The sequence below is a fragment of the Ailuropoda melanoleuca genome, chromosome 5 (genome assembly GCF_002007445.2).
Source record: "Ailuropoda melanoleuca isolate Jingjing chromosome 5, ASM200744v2, whole genome shotgun sequence".
Lineage (NCBI taxonomy): Eukaryota > Metazoa > Chordata > Mammalia > Carnivora > Ursidae > Ailuropoda > Ailuropoda melanoleuca.
The window spans coordinates 6,824,853-6,843,793 of record NC_048222.1 but is presented as its reverse complement, the minus strand read 5'-3'; the positions used below and the strand labels follow the sequence as shown (position 1 = coordinate 6,843,793).

The 18,941-nt window shown below is 45.4% G+C and overlaps 1 protein-coding gene across 1 annotated transcript in view; it reads left to right on the top strand.

Moving 5' to 3' along the window:
- Window positions 1-15,421, top strand: part of E2F3 (E2F transcription factor 3) — a 72,527-nt gene extending 57,106 nt beyond the window's left edge. The window contains exons 2-7 of the mRNA XM_034660265.1: window positions 3,373-3,484; window positions 4,684-4,885; window positions 6,157-6,315; window positions 9,128-9,242; window positions 10,532-10,667; window positions 11,815-15,421. Of these exons, the coding sequence (XP_034516156.1) occupies window positions 3,373-3,484; window positions 4,684-4,885; window positions 6,157-6,315; window positions 9,128-9,242; window positions 10,532-10,667; window positions 11,815-12,077 (987 nt within the window). The 3' untranslated portion in view covers window positions 12,078-15,421. The remainder of the gene's footprint in view (window positions 1-3,372; window positions 3,485-4,683; window positions 4,886-6,156; window positions 6,316-9,127; window positions 9,243-10,531; window positions 10,668-11,814) is intronic.
- Window positions 15,422-18,941: the final 3,520 nt, after the last annotated feature.

The window sequence follows — 18,941 nt, the reverse complement described above, 5'->3', positions numbered from 1 at the left end:
GGAGCTGACTGAGGGAGAGTTCCATCTGCCATGGTGTAAGCAGAGACCGCCTGTACTATTTAAAACCTCCCATCTAGTGTTTTGGCGTTTTAAACCAAGCCTGCGTGCTTGCCTTTGTTAAGGTAAGCATTGGAGTAATGCTGCTCCGTCAGAGACCAGAGTGTTCGGCCCTTTCCCAAAAGAGAGTCCAGTCATGTGCCCTCTGGGAGCGACAAGTAGTAAGTACTGTGTGTTCCTCTCAAATCCAGGTCAGTCCCTGCCACTGCACAACAGAGGAATGTCACGGGATAGCCCCCCAGAAACGTCCATTGGGAGAGGGGAAATGACACAGTGATGGCCTCCCAAAGCCCGTCGTGTCTCCTGCACAGGAAGAAATTCCAGGCACTTGGAGACTTGGTGGGGATGTGACTGTTTGTGCAGCCGATAGGACCGCCTCGATTTCTACTCTCCGGGAGGATTTGCTGGGGCTGACCTTCCTCCACAGCTCATTTCTTCTTGGTGTAGACATATTGGCTTGGTGATTGATTCCCTTAGAGGCTGAACTATCATAGACCTTTGCTTTCTGGACTTAAGGATTCTCTGGCAGGAGAATTGCCTTTAAGATTCCGTAGATTTTCTATCTAGTATTTAGATTGGATCAACTATCCAAAGTCACACAACCTGCCTAGTCCTAGTCCTTGAAGTTAGATCTCTGTTTCTTAGCAACAGATCTCTGGGAATTTCCCCAGCTTCCAGCTTACTGCTTCCATAGGCCTTTGCCTCAAAGCAATTTGGAACACTTGCCCAGATGGGAAGAGAAAAGTAATAATGCCCCTAGGCAGCTGGCCAGTGAGTGGTTCTTCATTGCGAGTGTTCAGTGGGAGTAGACAGACTTCCCGACTTAAGGGCCCAGGAGTTCTAGGTCCCAGAGCTCTTTTCCCAGTTGGCTTCCGTCCGGGGACCTTTGCATGGAGGCGATACAGCTCTGTATCTACACTTGGATTGCTTCCCATGGAGCAGAAAGGCCGCCATAGTAAAGCTGTTCCCCTCTGGACCTTCAGCTAAGCCTATCTGAGTAATTTCCTGAAGGCCCCAAAAAGTGACCCACCCACTCTGCCGCTCTTGAATGAGGCTTGCCAGCTCCCCATTGCACCAAGGCTCAGCTTGACTCAGCCCGTTCCACAAGCTGTCACTTGCAACACCACACTTCCATTTCCCTAATTCAAAGGGCTTTAAGCAAAAAGGAGATGCTAATGCAACAGAGAAATCTGGGGTGAAGACCAACCGTTGCCCCTGGTGTATGACCTGATTCAGAGTTTTGAATGATGGCCTCAGACCCTCTTTCTCCATTTTTCCACTTGCCCCTGTGGACCCTCTACTCTCGGATGGCTTCTGGCTCATGTCAGCCTTCCTGGGAAAGCACAACCCCTTCTTGCCAGTAGCTCCAGAAAAATCCCTGGGGTTGACCTTGGTTCACCCCACTTTGGTCATATGCGGCTACTGTGAGGGAGGGGGAGGATAGGAGACAAAGATGGGCCAGGCCTGGGTCACCTAGGGGCACAGCGCACTTGGGCTGACACCAGGGAGGTGTGCTCCCCAAAAACAATTAGGGAGATTTTGCCTCATGAAGAGGGAAGGTTGGCCCGGCCAACCAAAGCAACAGGCTCACACAAGGATTGGACAGAATATTTGGGAGGAGAAAATGAAGTGAAGAAACTTGCCGAATGGCATTCCTAGGCCTTTAGAGTGAAGTTCAGCCCAGCGTTGCCCAACAGAAAGATCACGTGTGCCACAAATGCAAGCCACGTGGTAAAAAGATATGTATAAAAGGAAATAGGTAAAATAATAATTGTAATACTATCTGATTTAATCATATTTTATAAAGCCAAAATGGTATTGTTTTAACATGTAATCTGTATAAAAAGGACTGCCGAGCTCCCTTACCCTTTTCTCTAAGTTTCCAACCTCCTGTGTGTATGTCGTACGTTGAGCACATGTTGATTTCCATGAGCCACGTGTGGCTAGGGGCTGCTGGGGTGAACAGAGCCAGATTCGCGGGTAACTTTCTATAGAGAAGCTGAGTATCTTGAATATATGTCATCAGCCGATGAGTTATTCCTTCTGTTTCTGTGTCGTGAGGGTTGACTTTGAAGTTGTGCATCTCCTCATTAGAATGTGCCCACCGAGGAGCCTGAAGACACATGGCCATGCGGGGTGTCCAGTTGGTAGCACTCCTGTCGGAACACCCATCCCACCGTACAGTTAGTTAGCACGCGACAATTACCTAGTTATCTGTCTCCTCTCTGGGACCCCACGTGCTACGGAGGCAGACACCCTTACCTGTCTTGCTTTACCTTTGTTCCCTAACCCCAGTGCCAGTCCGTAGACACTAAGTGGATATTTTTTCAGTAAAATTTAAATTAAATGCAAAACTTGGATGAAGGAGCTCCTCGGTGGCTCAGTCGGTTAAGCACCCGACTCTTGATGTCAGCTCAGGTCGCGATCTCGGGGTCTGTGAGATCGAGCCCCGAGTTGGGCTCTGAGATGGGCGTGGAACCTGCTTTAGATTCGCTCCCTCTGCCCCTCCCTTCCCCAAAAAAGAAGAAACTTGGATGAAGACTTCTCATTTGCCAGGTTTGATGACAAAAATGGAGACAGTAATACTAGTTGAAGCCTATGATAGAGCATTTGCGATACTTGTTCTTCTGATGAATGACCGTTTGCAGTCTGTGACTAGCTGTGTTACTGTTTAATCACTCTTTCGTTGAATATAAATATATATATATAGAGAGAGAGAGAGAGTGATTGAATACCTACAGAAACCCAGGCTCTATGCCAAGCACTAGGTATACAAAGATAAATGGGAAACAGTCCCTGCCTTAAAGGAAATGAGAAACAGATAAGTAAAATAGCTCTTCTGTCCAATAAGTGTTACAATACACATGAACACAGAGTGTTCAGGGGGAGCACAAGGAAAGAGGTCCAACCCAGATCAGAGATGAAGGTAGGCAGCCAAGTGTCTCAAGGGAAAAGCGAATTTACGTTCCACGATGCCTGCTGGGGTCTGACTGTCTCACCCCACGCCTGGCACATATGTCAAATCAGTGAAGGAGTAAGCAGTGTGGCCCCCAAGCCTCCTCCTGGAGGACCGGTGGCTGTGTCCATCTGAGCCTGGACGGGGTGATCCATGCAGGTGAGGAGAGTTTCCGTGCCAGCCCAGCCCCCGAGCTGGCACCTGGCCGTAGGGCATGACAGGGTCCCGAGGGAGGCCAAGCAGAGGCTCTGGGAGCTGGCACGAGCCCGCGGCGTCTGCTGGGGCCGGGTCCCAAGCAGCCCCGCTTCTTGTGATCGCCCGCGTGACCAGTGACGAATGGTTGTACTTTCACGTTGCAGGCAAAGCGAAGGCTGGAGCTAGGAGAAAGCGGTCATCAGTACCTCTCAGATGGCTTAAAAACCCCCAAGGGCAAAGGAAGAGCCGCCCTGCGAAGTCCAGATAGTCCAAAAAGTAAGGATCCTTTCATCTCGTATTCTCCTTGGTGTGGGCTTCCCACCTTTCAAAGCTTGTGGCTGAGAGGATGCCAAGGTGTGGATAATTTTGGCATGTTGTGTCCTTTTTCATTTCTTTCTGTTCCTCTCCAGAAAATAAACACAGTGTCTGCAGACACCCCACAAACGGGGCAGAGTCCCTTCGGTCCCTGAATATTGAGTCGGGGAGGCCTCTTTAAATGTGCACGGTGTCATTTTTCACCTCGGAATACAAGCTCTCTGGCACCATTCTATAATCAAATTTAATTTTAACTTCCCTTAATGGACATTACTTTTGAGACCAGGCTAACTGGGCGTAGAACTGTGCCAGGTCGGGTGGGTCCGCGCCGGCCTCAATCTCGAGCTCCGCATGAGGCAGTGCCAGAACTGACCGAAACCCCTACACTGCAGCTCTTTTTCCTTTCCACCGATTGTTTCTTTGGGGAGAGAGAGAGGAAAGTAGGTTGGAAACAGCGAAATCGTCCTTTATGTCTGTGGTGTTGAACGTAGCTGCTAACTTAGACTTTGTTCTCCCCTTCGCGGAGTTTACAAATCAGGCCGTCCACAGACCCTGTGTGGTGGGCACCCGCACCACAGAGCAAATACGACACCGAACGAGGACATAACATTCGAGAGGGATGGGGCGAGTCGGTGGAAAGACTGTTTAGGGATTCTGCATGCAAACGAAGCGTTGCCTGAAAAACTGGTCACGAGGGCCCAGGCACACGCAGACCACGGAGCCCGCCAAGCCAGTTGCCAGGGGTCAGTGTGAGCCCCGGCCCCGTGGGGTCAGGCTCCCCACGTGCTGGTCCTCGGAGACCATGGCACGTTTGCATTCATTCAGCAGATCGCGTTGAGCGCCTCCTACGTGTGGGATACCTCACTAGCCCCGGGGAGGAGGGTGAGGCAAAGTAGAAGCTACTGAGAAACTCACAGCAAAACGCCTTCGTCAAACAGGAATTTGTACTGTCCCTTCCTTTTCTCGTAAAGCCATTTCAGAGCTTTCTATAACTTACCGAGAGCAAGAGCCGCGGTTTTGCTTCGACACTAATGACTTGGGCTGCAGCGGGAAAGGGGGCTTGCCTACCTGCAAAGAAACCCTTCATTTCTTTACCTCTCCCCTCTATCCCCCCACCCGCTCGGCTTTTGTTTTTCTTTAAGCTCCAAAATCTCCCTCAGAAAAAACACGGTATGACACATCACTTGGTCTGCTCACCAAGAAGTTCATTCAGCTCCTGAGCCAGTCCCCCGACGGGGTCTTGGATTTGAACAAGGCGGCGGAGGTGCTGAAGGTGCAAAAGAGGAGAATCTATGACATCACCAATGTGCTGGAGGGCATCCACCTCATTAAGAAGAAGTCGAAAAACAACGTACAGTGGATGTGAGTACAAGCTGCGGCCCCCAGCCCCGGAGGGCCCACTCAGGCCCGTGCTCCGCCTCCGCGCTGTCCTCCCTGCTGTCCCGCAGCTCCTTAGCCCGCAGGTCCACGTCTCTGTGCCCTCCAGATGCTGTCAGAGACATTGGATGAGCCTCAAGCCGGGGGATCCCGGGATTCAGTTGGGGGGCCCTGCAGGTGTCAGGTAGGATGCTGTTCGGTTCCCCTGCGGCCGTGAGGCCCATGTGTGCTCACGTGTGTCATGGAAAGGCCGCTGGCATGTGTCCTCGAGTAATCTCTAACGGGTTTGGAAATGAACTGCAGCTGAACGCATCCATGTATGGGTCCCATCGCCACGTGTCTTCACCCGTGGCATTCACAGCAGGTCCGCTCACTTCCTGGGGAAGTGGAGGCAAGACTTAGAGGCCTCAGTTCCTCCTGGAAAGCAGGGATGATAACGCGTGGCACCCCCCCCCCACGCACACCCGTGTGAGTCAGTGTATGGTTAATCTCGGTGAATTACGGACAGAGCACCCGAACAGCCGGTGTTTAGAAGGGACGATGAAGTGTTGTGGGAAGGAACAAATCTGTTATAGGGTGGCTTTGAAAAAAGCTCCCTCAACCATGAGGTGAGCGGGGAACTTCTTGTACTTTTGGGGAATTTTGTGACGATGCAGTGACCCATTTTGGCCTGTGATCTGGTACTGGTCTTTGTGCGTGCATGCAGCACACGCATCTGTTCCCTTAACCGCCTTTTCCTTTTCGGTGGTTGGCAGAAGACCTCAGAAACTACCTAGGTCTTTGTGCTCCCCAAATGATATTTTGTTGAAGTTTGAACCACTCCTCCTCTTTTCTTTTACATTTTTCTATCTCTCAATGTCTCTCTATCCTTCCCCGCCCCCCTTCCTTCTCTTTCCCCCCGGGAGGCATGTGGCAGACGGGAGCTCCTCCTTTCGCCCTTTGAATTTGAGCCTTCTGAAAAAACAGTCCTCTTCTGGAGGAAGGAAACCTGAAAGTAACAGCGTTGGGGGTTTTTTGGGGTTCCCCCCACTTAATTTCTATGGTGTAAAAGGTGAAGGACTATGACAAAAAGTATACACAAATGTATAAATGTTCTGATTTTAATACTTGGCTAACAAGCAGTGTGACCTCCTGCATCAAGAAGGGACATTTTACTCAAAAGGACCATTTCTCGCTGCCCCTCCCTTGCACCCTCTCCCCCTTGCCCCCTCCCCCGCCCCCGAGCAGCCATGAACAGTATGTGTTTGGGTTTCCAGGGGCTGCAGTCTGTCTGAGGATGGGGGCATGCTGGCCCAGTGTCAAGGCCTGTCCAAGGAAGTGACCGAGCTCAGCCAGGAGGAGAAGAAATTAGATGAACTGATCCAAAGCTGCACCCTGGACCTCAAACTGCTAACCGAAGATTCAGAGAATCAAAGATATCCTTTGTGCCACCTGTTCCTTGGGGGTTAGTGCCTTCTAGAACACACCCAGCGTTGACAGGCTGACTCTTACACACAGGTAGAATTTTACTCTGGTTAACGCATGTTCTTCACGTGTGTTTGGGGACATACAGATACACGCAGCACGTAAGGCAGCACTATTCTAAGATAGGTAAGCTGTCAGTGTTAATATTAGTGACACCCTCCAGCAGCTCCCTCTCTGCCTCCCCAGATTTTTGGTGGGCGTTCGCTGTCGCTGTTGGGGTTCTCACATTCTATTTTCTTTTCATCAGATATTGGGCAATTGGAATTTGTTGAATCTGTCTGAGCTGTAGCTAAAGGAATGAAGAGTCTAGAAAAATCATTCTGTGACCTCTCCCATGCATTAATGCTGAGGCACAACCCCAGAAACTGATTTCCGAAGCAGCCCGCCCGCCCCCCCCAAAGTCTGAGACATCTCAGTTTATCCATTCATTTACAGATGTTGGAAATAAAAATTTTAAAAGCCAGTTCTTGTCAACTGGCTGACAGTCTGTTGGCCATCATAGGAAAACTCACTGCTCATCATCTCACTCCCGACAAAAAGGGAGAAAGATGACTTCATTGTGTTGACAAGAAGATTTTGCAATATTCTCAGTTACACATAGGTATTTTAAGACACCCCATCTTGTGTTCCCCACTTCTGATTGTTCCACGTTACTTTTTATGTCTGATAGGCTTTCCCTTGGAGGGTATGGGGACGTTTATTTTCCAATTCCGGCAGTTTTTTGAAACCGCGATTGCTCATTTTCTCTTGACCACAGGATTGATCTTGTCTGCTGATGATTAGTGCGGTGGAGAAGAGGTGTGGTGATTTGAACACCTGGTGGCAGCCAGAGTGGGTTTACAGGGGACGAAAGAAGAATAGCTCTCGTCGGGCTGTTTCATTCAGTCTTTTGCGTGGAGCCCCGTGGAGGACGAGATGGGGTGGTTATACGTGATCGGCAGCTCTCTGGAAGGGGTAGCTTACAGCACAGTCGCCAACCTTAGCTGTCTTTGGGGCCTTTGTTGCAGAAACCGAAAGCTTCCTTGCGGGGAGCTGCTAACCCAAAAAAAGCAAATTCAGGAGGGAGCCACAATGGAAGTACTTTTAAGTTTGTAAGATCAGAAGATGTCTTTGCATAATTTATTTCAATTCGCCATTCAGTTCCGAATGTGGTACAGCTTGTTCACAAATGTGTCGAAATTTTCCTTCCTGCGGCATGTTGAGTAATTGTAGATGAGTTTTTATTTTAATAAGTTCTTGTCACGTAGCTTTTTGACAGTGGGCTGTGGGGTAAGTACCTGGTTATCAGTTTCCCCAGTGTTCTCAGTAAAAATTCAGAATTGTCAAGTCTCACATGAAGGCAACAGTTGGCTTCCTTGATGAGACACGTAGTGACCTGAGACCCAGACTCTTGCATGAGCTGTGCTGTCAAGCTCATCGCTGAATTAGCTGTCGTCTCAACCATTAAGTCTTAAAGAAGACAGTCAGCGGTAGATGCCCCTAAAAGTACATACAGATTTGGGGTGAATGTGCTTTTTTTCTACACAGTAAGTTCATAGCTTCCTTCAATTTCTAATTAAAAGCCAATTTTCTAAGAGACGACATTTCCTCCAGACCCTCTAAACCCTATTTCTCTCTGAAACGTGCTAGATCACAGGTTCTATTTGCTAATATTATATTACCTGCAGAAATGCCTTCATTGAGTCATGTGATTTGCTGTTTTATCCTAGGCAATTTTTGTGGGCTAACGTAAAAAAAACCACAACAGGCTAAAGGCCTTGGACATTAATTATGTTACTCCATGTCCCTTAGAGAAGAGAGCTACATGATTCTTAGAAGAGAGCTATGTGAACTCTTTTGTGCCAAGTAAAAACTCATCTCTCCAGGCAAACTTGCATGAATACTTTTATCATGTAATAAGCACCATATTCTTTCATGATATCCTCTTAGGTTTGGCTGCCAGGGCACTTAGAAGAATTGTTCAGCACTCAGAAGTCATGACCAAGGGTACTGAAATACTCTTGCACTCTCTTTTCCTGCGACAGTGTTTCTCAAATTGATTCAGGTTGCAGACCACTTGGAAGCTGCCGTCCCTCCTTGTGAACACTGAAATGCTGGTAGTCAGAATATCATACAAAGAATAATTTTTCTAACAGAGAAATAATGACTCTCTTATTAGTAGGCAGTATACAATCACAGCCAGCCCGGGTGCCCTTAAGAAAACAAGCTGTCTGCCTGACCCGTCTCCTGAGTTCATTCCTCCACCAATATATCTGTTTGCTACTCACGTGTTCATGTGCGTGGCTACTGACATTTGCTAATGGTCAAGCAGCAGGTAGAAGTTACTGGAGTTCCAAAAAATATATGGGCAATAGAGCTTCCTTTTTTTTTTTCTTTCCTGTAAATTGGGATCTGCCATCATTCAATTTGAGTGACAAAACACTTCACCGAAGTTCACAGAATGTCCACGCTCCAGAGGAACCGGGCTAGAAAATCCCTGACCAAACTGGGTTTGGGTTTTCTTTTGATAGTTTAACTATTCTATTTCTGTGCTTAACATTTTAAATGGCCATGGACTTTTTAGAGATGGGTAGGAGAACGCTATGCATTTGTCTTATTGTTTAGAATATCAACTAGAAAAGCAGATTGGCGAAAGATCCCATATATTTAAAGAACAAGACAGAGAGACCGATATATTCTTACAAGTCATAAAATACTTGAAAATTTTTCTATGCATCTGTTCTGTCAGTCTTCTGAATGGTTACATTCCTTAACACTCACTACGTTAGCTTACGTTACATATCAAGATATTCGAAAAATTAGTGGCCTTAAAGACCAAACTGTTATAGTTGTCAAAGCCCCTCCAGAAACAAGACTTGAAGTGCCTGACCCAGTAGAGGTAAGGAGATAACATCTTTGTGCATCTGCAGAGATCTTTTTGGAATGCCCGAAGTTAAAGAATCATTGACACATGGTCACAGTGTGTTTCCTCCTGAACACTCAGTAGTTCTTTCCCATCCCTTTTACCTAACCCAAACTTCAAAAACATTTCAACAGTTCAATACGTATTGAGTGTCCCAAACGTCTAATTTTAACATCTGGGGCATTGAACTCAGGGTATGGTGCCCTGTCCCTCTGGTACTTTTTCTTTCTCATAATTTGGTATCTGGCGGTTCTGATTGACTTGAACCATTGGGGAATTTTATGTTGATTGCCCTGGATATGATCCCCACTAGGAACAGAGACATAAATGTTGTAAAGTATCTCCCTAACTTAAAAAAAAAAAAAAGTATCTCCCTACTTATCTTAGCACATTTTAAGAATTTATCTTTTAGAACATGTTTACTTTTAAGAAATCACAGATGACTTCGGCTGAATTGGTGGACTAGAAAATTATAAGAAAGTAGGGAGCATATTTTTGTGATTGGTTTCCAATAATCTTTGCTAATATAGGCCTGGGCCATAACTATAAGATAAAGAAATGTAGCAAAAAGGAAATGCATAGAAAATAAAAAGAGTGAGATTCTCAAGCTCCCATCTAGGGTAGAGTTCTCACCTAAATGGTAATAATAGCTCTATGACCCAGATGAAGAAGAATTTTAGATGTTAAACTCTGCTCCTAGCACCTATTCATCCAGTGGTTATTAAAGTTCACATAAAAAAGCCCCGCCCACAAAGGGTAGCAACATGGAAATACTGTGTTTGGAACACTTAAAAGACCTTTTCATAGTTTGCATAGAAGGAATATATTTAAAGAACACAGTTCACCTCCTCTAGGGCAGGGGTCAGCAAACTTTTTCTTTAAAGGACCAGATAGTAAATATTTTTGGCTTTTTGAGCCCTAAAACTCTGCTGGGACTACTCAACCGCACAACTTTCCCATTGGAGCGTAAGAAAAAGAAAAAAACAGCCAGAGGCAATCCGTAAACAGTGGGAATGGGCATGATTCTGTGCCAATAAAACTTTATTTACAAAGCCAGTTGATGGACTGGATTTGGCCCTCCGGCTACAGTTTGCTGGCCCCTGCTCTAGAGGATGACAGTCATCAATTGGTGGGGGGGAGGCGGAGGGCGGGTAACAGTGAAGAAGCAAAATGAACAATGAAGATTACCCTTACTTCCCATTTCTAGATGAAAATTACTATAGCGTTCATTTCTCAGTTTGAACTTTTCTCACTTCTGTTGATAGAGCCTACAAATACATTTGGCAAGTACCCAAGGGCCCATTGAGGTTTATTTATGTCCAGAAGAGACAGAAACACACAGTCCAATGAAAACAAACAACCAAGACCACAATGGGAATATCCCGAAACCCCCTTCCAAAGGTAAAATTCCGCTTTTGTCATTTGGAAACTATATTAAAAATGAAGGTGACCAGAAGGATCCGGTGTCAGAACCACATGCCTAGGCAAGAAACAAAAACTTCTGTTATTAAACATTATTAAGGTAACTTTTTTTTTTTTAAGGTATTCTGACTAGTTACAGAATAAAATCATGATCTTGAGCCCATGACTCCTCTGCCCACGGCCGGAGTCCCTCAGGCTTTCGCTATGGGCAGAAATCGCTTCGCTAACAGTGTTTTGGAAAGCCGGCAGAGGTGCGGAGGGAAGCTGTGAGCTGCCTGGGTGAATCATCAGCTACACTTGGCCACGCACCTTTGCACGATGCTGCAGAGATCATGTTAGCGAAAGAGAACAAGTTTGGAGCGAAGAGCCTTTTGTCAAAGAAGTTGTAACTTAATTTCCTCTCCCCTCCCTGCTGCACCCCCAGGGTGATGGGACAAGATACAGGAGGAAAACCCCAGGAATATCTTAAGTTCTTCCCCTTTTTCCAGTTTCAGACTGGGGATATGTATTTAATTTGTCTCCCAGCATAGCAGCAAGAATTGGAGCGATTTAAGTGAACCAGGTCTGATTTGTAATACTGAGCATTTGTAATTGCCACAGCGCCTCAGATGGGAAAATGAAAGATCACTTTTCTTCACCGTAGAAATTCAAAGCAGATATGTCTTATGTCTTATTACGAGCGTTTTTAAGACGTTTCTTTAAAAAGTTAGTTGTTCAAAAACGGCTAAGTTAAAATTGGTGAGTCCCTACGAGGAAGCCAGTTTTTCAGTATGTATGTTTTGTTTTGTTTTGTTTTGTTTTGTTTTCCTTTAAATATTGACTAGCTGATAGCAGAGAGAAGTGTTTGAACTTGTTAGTCTCTAATCTTTGAAACAATATTTACTCTTGTTTGCTAACAGTAGGCATCTCAAAAGTTGAGTGCGTTAGACCGGAGTGGAGAAAGGCTCCCAGTCACTGTGAACGGTTAGCACAAGACGGTCTGGCTCGTAGTGGCATGTGCTCGTCCTCAGCAGAGGGTGCATGCTTTTATAACAGCAGCGTGCATCATCTTCCAAAAAGTTGATTTGATTTTTCTCCTAACTTACTTTTCGGTGTCCTCCAATTTTTTTTTTTTTCCCCCTTTCAGACTTGGCTTCAACCAACTCAGGACATAGCGATTGTTCGATTTCTATGGCAAACCTTTCTCCTTTGGCCTCCCCAGCCAACCTCTTACAGCAGACTGAGGACCAAATTCCTTCCAACCTAGAAGGACCATTTGTGAACTTACTGCCTCCCCTGCTCCAAGAAGACTATCTCCTAAGCCTTGGGGAGGAAGAAGGCATCAGCGATCTCTTTGATGCTTATGATTTGGAAAAGCTCCCACTGGTGGAAGACTTCATGTGTAGTTGATTATGCTTTGTGTGACCTCCCCCTACAAACCAATATTTTTTTATTATGGAACCAGAATATCTGTCATGCAGTGTTGTCCCTTCCTACCTTCTTCCTCCGAGATAGTATCATGAAGTAAACTACAAACTTCAGAACAAAGCTGACGTTTTAATGAATTTAAAAAAAAAAAGGGGGGGGGGTTTGTTTGTTTTTTTGGGGTTTTTTTTTTGTCTAAACGCACAGTTGCAGGCTCCCTTGGGAAAGCCTTGCTTTGCCCCAGGCTCCAAAATCTCCTGAATGAGTCAGCAAGTGAGAAAATGTGCAATCAGGTGTCTCTCACCCGTATTTTTCTTCCTTCCCTCCCGGATTGGCTTGCTGTGCCTGACGGATGGGCTGTAGAAGGGGGTCTGGCCACCTGGCCCACTCAAAAACAGCAATCTTCCTTAATAGCATTTCAAGCCGTGCCTTCTCCGCAGAATGCATGTCTTTGGGGTCTGCTAATATGGAATGGAACAGCAGGAACTGTAAACTTGAAGTCATGCAAAAGTATGAAATGGATTTCTTCAGCTCTTCTTAGGAATATTTAAATTACTGTCATATTTCAGTGTAAGCTACGGACCTTGTGTCCTACTAGGAGATCAAGAGAACCTGCACAGCCTTTCGGATGAAGAACTGTTTTCCGATGTTTGTTGCAGATACAGAAGAACGGTAGAGTTCCGCCACTCGAAGCTGTTGTGGATTTTCCTGTCTCCATTAACCACTCCCACTCCCCTGCCCCCAACGTATTTGTAAGTTTAAAGTTGATTTGTAGCAAATGCTTACTTAGGAGTTGTCTGTGGATTGTTTTCGCCTTTTTTTTTTAGCTGCCATTTAAGCATTCCTGTGGCACCCAGCACCATTTCAATTTAATTGTTTACTTTGAAACGGTTTTTGCTAATTCACATTATTTAAGCAGAGGTAGAGGACCTCTACTGATCAGAGCATCTAAACGTGTGTGATCTAAGGTTTAACAGCCTCTGCAGGAAGCATTACCCCATCTTGCTTCCTTTCCCAGGACGGGGAGCTTGGAGCAAGTCGGTCCTGGGGCTCGCTCGTGGACACGGGTGGCCCATTTGAGAGGAGAACCAGGTCAGATGACATAGCAGTCCCAAGGAGCAGCAGGTGTGGATCCCTCCGTTCTTGGGCTTCCCGACCCTGTGACCAGGGCAAGGGCTCTCTTACTCTGCACTCAGGGAGACCACTTCTCAGGATGGGGTCAGATGGAGAGGCCTCTGGGGACAAAGACATCCCCACTGTGTCAGTGGCATTTACTTAAAAGCTGGTGAGAACAGGGCGCTCCCCCTGCGTCGGGGGCTGTGATCGTCCTGGCCCAGAACCCATTCCCCTTCCTCTGTGAAGGAGTAAGTTGGACCAAGGGAAGTCATTATGTGGAAGGAGAAGCGATAGAATGCCAGGGCGTCTCCCACTTTACTCTTCAGGAACGGTGTCCCCCAGTTGGAGGCTTCGTGTCAGCTGCAGATCCTACCAGTTCGGTCCAAGAATGGCTTTCCCGTTGGCTCCGGGGAGGTACCCTTCTCCCGCTGGGCATGTGGCATGGTACCTCAGGTCCATTGCTTGGATCCTGAAGACTACGGGAATGAGGGAGTCAGGTTAAAAAAAAAACCTCAAAACGAAAACAGTTAAATTGAAATGCTATGTGCCTGACACAGTAGCACTCGATTCGTGTGTTTAATGGGATCGAAAATATCCCTTAGGAAAAACACAAAACGAAACAAAAACAAAACAAAACAAAAAAACCACGAAAGCCCCAGCCAGTTTACTCTAGGTAGATTACCACAATATGCAAAGTGGTGGTGGGGTCAGAGCAGACGACACCAGCACTTTAAACTCTGTGTGTGGGTGTGCGTGGGTGTATGTTTGAGAAGAAAAACAAAGGTGCACATTATCCTCCTTTTTCTTCTTCGGCCTCCGTCCCCAGTCTCCTCCCTCACACACACTGGCTTCGGTACAAACAGCAGTGTGGTCTGTGATGAAGCGTCGGGGTGGGGGGGGAGGGGGGAGCTTTGTGTCAAGTGCCTACTGGAAATGCACTGTGGGGTTTTTTCCTGTATGGGAAACCGTTTATGCCAAGCTTTTCCCCATTTCCCATATTTATCTCATCTGGTTAGCTGCCTCTGCTTCCAGCTTTCTGTGATTCTCTTTGCCAGCTGCACAAAGCTGATTTTTTTCCAAAGTCTAAAGACTGAGCTCTCACCTGGCTAGGTTGTCGTGTGTTCTGTTGACTTTCTCGTGAAGCCTTTTCGTAATGTAATAATGCCGTATTTATTGTTTGGGAAATGAAAGGAATACTAATAAGTCTTAAAAGTTCCTTCATGCATAAGATTTTTTCCAGTGAGTGGGCTGAGCTGGTGTACATGAATTAGCTGTCCGTGCTGTGTTCTGTTCGCAGCCCCCATTTTTGTTTCTGACATAGTGTCTGGCACACAAAGTGGGTTAGTACTACAGTATTTGTGTTACTTTAAGTACTAAGTATGCAGGTTTTCTGGTACCTTTGAGTTGCTGCTATTAACGCTCACACATGAAATGGCTAAAAGTTACAAGTGTGCGAATTATGACTGCGTGAGCCTTACAAAATAAAAAGTGTATAAAGGGCAACACATGAGCTGTCCAACAGTGTTAGGTGTGTGTTCATATGTACAGATCTGTGCATAGCGATCGTTTTATTTAAGTTGATATGTAGTCTCCTCACACTTTCATTATCTAGCAATTTTGTACAAAAAAAAAATAGCAATTAATTTGTAAACACTGCCAGAATATTTTCTAGCTGGTTTGTAATTTTTTAAGAGTGTTCTATTTTGTTTCTGGTTTTTGTTGTTGTTGTTGTTGTTGTTGTGGTTCTTGTTTCCGTTTTTGTTGTTTAAGTGTAGATCTGTAAATAAAACTGCAGTATTTAAAGCTTTAGCTTTCAGGAAAAAGAAAGTAAGAACTCGATGCGTGCATGACAGCCTGTGTGTGAGAGGAGGGATTTGAAGGAACATGGCTTGCAGAGTGAGTCCGGTGGCAATTGTCAGATTGTGGGAATTTCTTTTCCTACGGGGTACGTGATTCTTGTCAAAAGGAAGTATTTCTCCCAAAATTGGGAGTAGGCAAACTACTAATCGGTTTAGCTTTGTGTTGTATGCTAGTTTAAAAACGAAAATGTGTAATATAATGTAAAAAAAAAAAAAGCTTTTATGATGGATTTTGTAAATAGATTTGTTACAGGGTAACCTGTTCTCTAGCTGTGATCTTACCACTTCAAATGGGTGTAATTTGAATAAATTTTGTATGGTAAAGGATCAATAAAATGATTTTTTTTAAGAGTTCAGACTTGTAAATGGCTTTTCTTAATAGTATCTTATGTTCCTGTATTAAGTTCATTCTTAAAAGACATGCTTTAACATGGGGAAAGGCGGCCTCAAAGCTTAAGAACATCCCAGCCCTGCCCTTAATGTGGGACATCAGGAACGCTGGGCAAGTATCTCTCGAGCACCTGTGGTGTACTTGGCACTTTGAGAGGCAGAAGAACTTGCCACATCTCTGTCCAGCGGCAAAAAACGCTCTCGGATACGGGAGGATTTTTATGCTACGTGGCAAGTCAAGTTTTATTCTTCATAACTAGTTATAAAGCCAAAAAATTCTAATTTCTCACGGTGGGTAATTACCTCCCTTGTCCTGGATTCCGTGTTTCTTGTAATGCCACCTCCGAGCGGTTTAGGATTTTTGGATGGCCGTCTCCTACTCTTACTCTGAGCTCATCATCTAAAATTCCAACATATTATGTATTGTACATACCCACACAAGCAATCAATTAATACACAAAGGTATAAAGTACGAAAACAGGGGCGCCTGGGTGGCACAGCGGTTAAGCGTCTGCCTTCGGCTCAGGGCGTGATCCCGGTGTTACGGGANAAGTACGAAAACAGGGGCGCCTGGGTGGCACAGCGGTTAAGCGTCTGCCTTCGGCTCAGGGCGTGATCCCGGCGTTATGGGATCGAGCCCCACATCAGGCTCCTCCGCTATGAGCCTGCTTCTTCCTCTCCCACTCCCCCTGCATGTGTTCCCTCTCTCGCTGGCTGTCTCTATCTCTGTCGAATAGAAAAAAAAAAAAAAAAAGTACGAAAACAAAACCAGCTCTGGGCCCCCGACCTATTCCCCCCAAAGGAAACCACTATCCTCATTTTTCCTATGTGCCTAGTCCAGTCCAGCTTTTTCCAGGCATGTGACACACGTGTGCCTGTGCGTGTGTATTTTAACATAAATTGCACCGTATAGACTCACTTGCACCTCTTCTTGCTCACTGTAGATTTGGACATCTTTCCATGTTTGCACTTACAGACCATGTTCACTGTCTACAAAGGCTGCAGAGCATTCCAGTGATTATATCTAATAGTTTATTTTACCTAGGTAATTTTTTTAAAGATTTAATTTATTTATTTGAGAGACAGCACAAGCAAGGGGAGGGGCGGAGGCAGAAGTCTCCCCGCTGAGCAGGGAGCCTGACGTAGGGCTCCATCCCAGGACCCTGAGATCGTTGACCTGAGCCGAAGGCAGACGCTTAACCCGCTGAGCCACCCAGGTGCCCCTAGGTAATTTTCTGTTTGAGAGATTATTGTTCATTTTGCTATAAAAAATAATATATAATTTTTATTGAATTCTTATATTATGCCAGGTACTATTTCTTTTTAATGTGGTTAAATACCTATAAATAAAATCGACCATTAGTGATATTCAGTCAGTACGTTTACAAACTTGTGCAATGACAACCACTATCTAGTTCCAGAACATTTTCATCATCCCAAAAGGAAACCCTATACCCATTACTAAACCCCATACCCCTTTTCCCAGCCCCTGGCAACTGTTAATCTGCTTTCTGTCCATATAGGTTGGCCTGTTCTGGATATTTCCTATAAGTGGAATGGTACAATAAATGACCTTTGGTATCTGCCTCTTTTCACTTAGCATAATGTCCTCAAGGTTCATCCATGTTCAAGCATGTATCAGTCCTTCCTTCTTTTTTTACACTTGAATAATGCTCCATGGTGTGGATAGACCGCATTTTATTTATCCATTCATCAGTTCATGGACATTTGGGTTGTTGCTACCTTTTGGCTATTGGAATGCCAGGTACCATTTTAAGTGCTTTATATGAGTGCCCTATGTTTTCTCGAAGCTTACATCACTAGCTAATATATGTATCTGTTACTTCTCTACTTCTGGAATGGAAGCTCAGTGAGGAGAGGTACTTCATGGGGCTTGAACTCATAAACCCTGAGATCAAGACCTGAACTGAAATCAAGAGTCAGCTGCTTATTCGACTGAACCACCCACGCAACCCTAAATATTGTTTTAGAGATGGGCTGTGCTTGAGGAAGTGTAGAAGTCAGTCTCAGCAGTATTAAGAGAGAGAAAATCAGAGAAGCTCATTGTACTCACTCATGCAGTGAGTACATCAGAAACCTGCCTCTTCTGAGGTTTAGCCCTGGAACCATAGGCTGGCTGTCATGGTTAATTCATCATTTGGATCAACATAGCTTCTGGAAGTTGCCCATCCAGATTGTCCACGGGCACTGTAATTCCTTCTACTCTTCCATACCATGTTTCAGAGGTGCATGCTTCTAAACAAGGTGTTCCATTTCCCTCTTGAAAGACTCAGGCATCTCTTCCTGTGTAGACCCCTTTTCAGCTTCAGAAGGCTTTAAGGCAGTTTTTCTAAAGAATCAAAGTCAGGGGCATTTGCCTCAGTGGAAGCCTCAACTACACTGTGTATCTTATCCCTGAATCATCCTCAGCGTCATGCAGGACTTTACAGTATACAAGGTATTTTCATATGCCTCGTCTGTTTGTCTAAAACGATTTGTAACTGATGGCAACAACTGCAGAAGTAACTAATCAATCTAAAAATGACAGAACAATCTATGGGCAGTGATATAAACGGAGGAAGAAAAGCATTTAGCTTTAAGCCATACCCTGACCCAAAGAGCAAGAAAGAACACTGTGGTTCCACAGGGGGACTTGAAATAATGACATCAGTGAATAAAAATTAAACCACGCCAACAAAGAGATGGTGTGTAAGTGGATTGGGGCTGAGAATAGAGGTTGTGTGTGTTTAGAAAATGGGTGGAGGCAGGAGACCCAAGATGCTTGAAAAGAACCACAGCTAAATTCTGTCCTTGGCAAGAAACCAAAGAACAGGTGTTTCTTCGGTCAAAGAGAAGGTACCCTCATTGTCGACTCCGAGTTTGGGTATCTGTTAAGGGGAAAAAATGAGTGCTGAAGACAAGGACAGGTGCAGGGCTGTCACAAAGGAAAGGAAAAGGTAGAAAGTATAGAAATAATTCCCTTACCTGGTCCTGGGAAGGAGATAAACCAACAAGTGGGGACCAAAATTAGTCATAATGGTAGAACAAAGAACTGGATAGGACTCCCACCCCAGCAATATAGCAGATTAGATAGCCAGGAAACCCTCCTGTTATGTAATATTGAGACTGCATAGAAAAAAATTTTGTCCAGATTACAGGACATTGCTAATGGTTAGAAGAATAAAAAAGAAAACTGAGCAGAAAAGAAAATGGAGAAGCACGCACATGGGAAAGCCAGGATTGCCTAAAGACAGTCGCCAGTTTAATTGCCAATATTGGTACTGAAATGGAGGGAAAGAAGTGTTGGGTCAACAAAGACTGGAGCATCGAACCCCAGACTCCCAGATTAATCCAGAGAAACTGGAAGAAGTCTCTAGTTCTCCAGGTGCTAATCACCTCCCTGGCATCCAGCAGAGCAAAATCCTCTCTGGACAGGTCCTTATGTAGGACCACAGACATGATCTACCAAATCTGAGCTCACAAT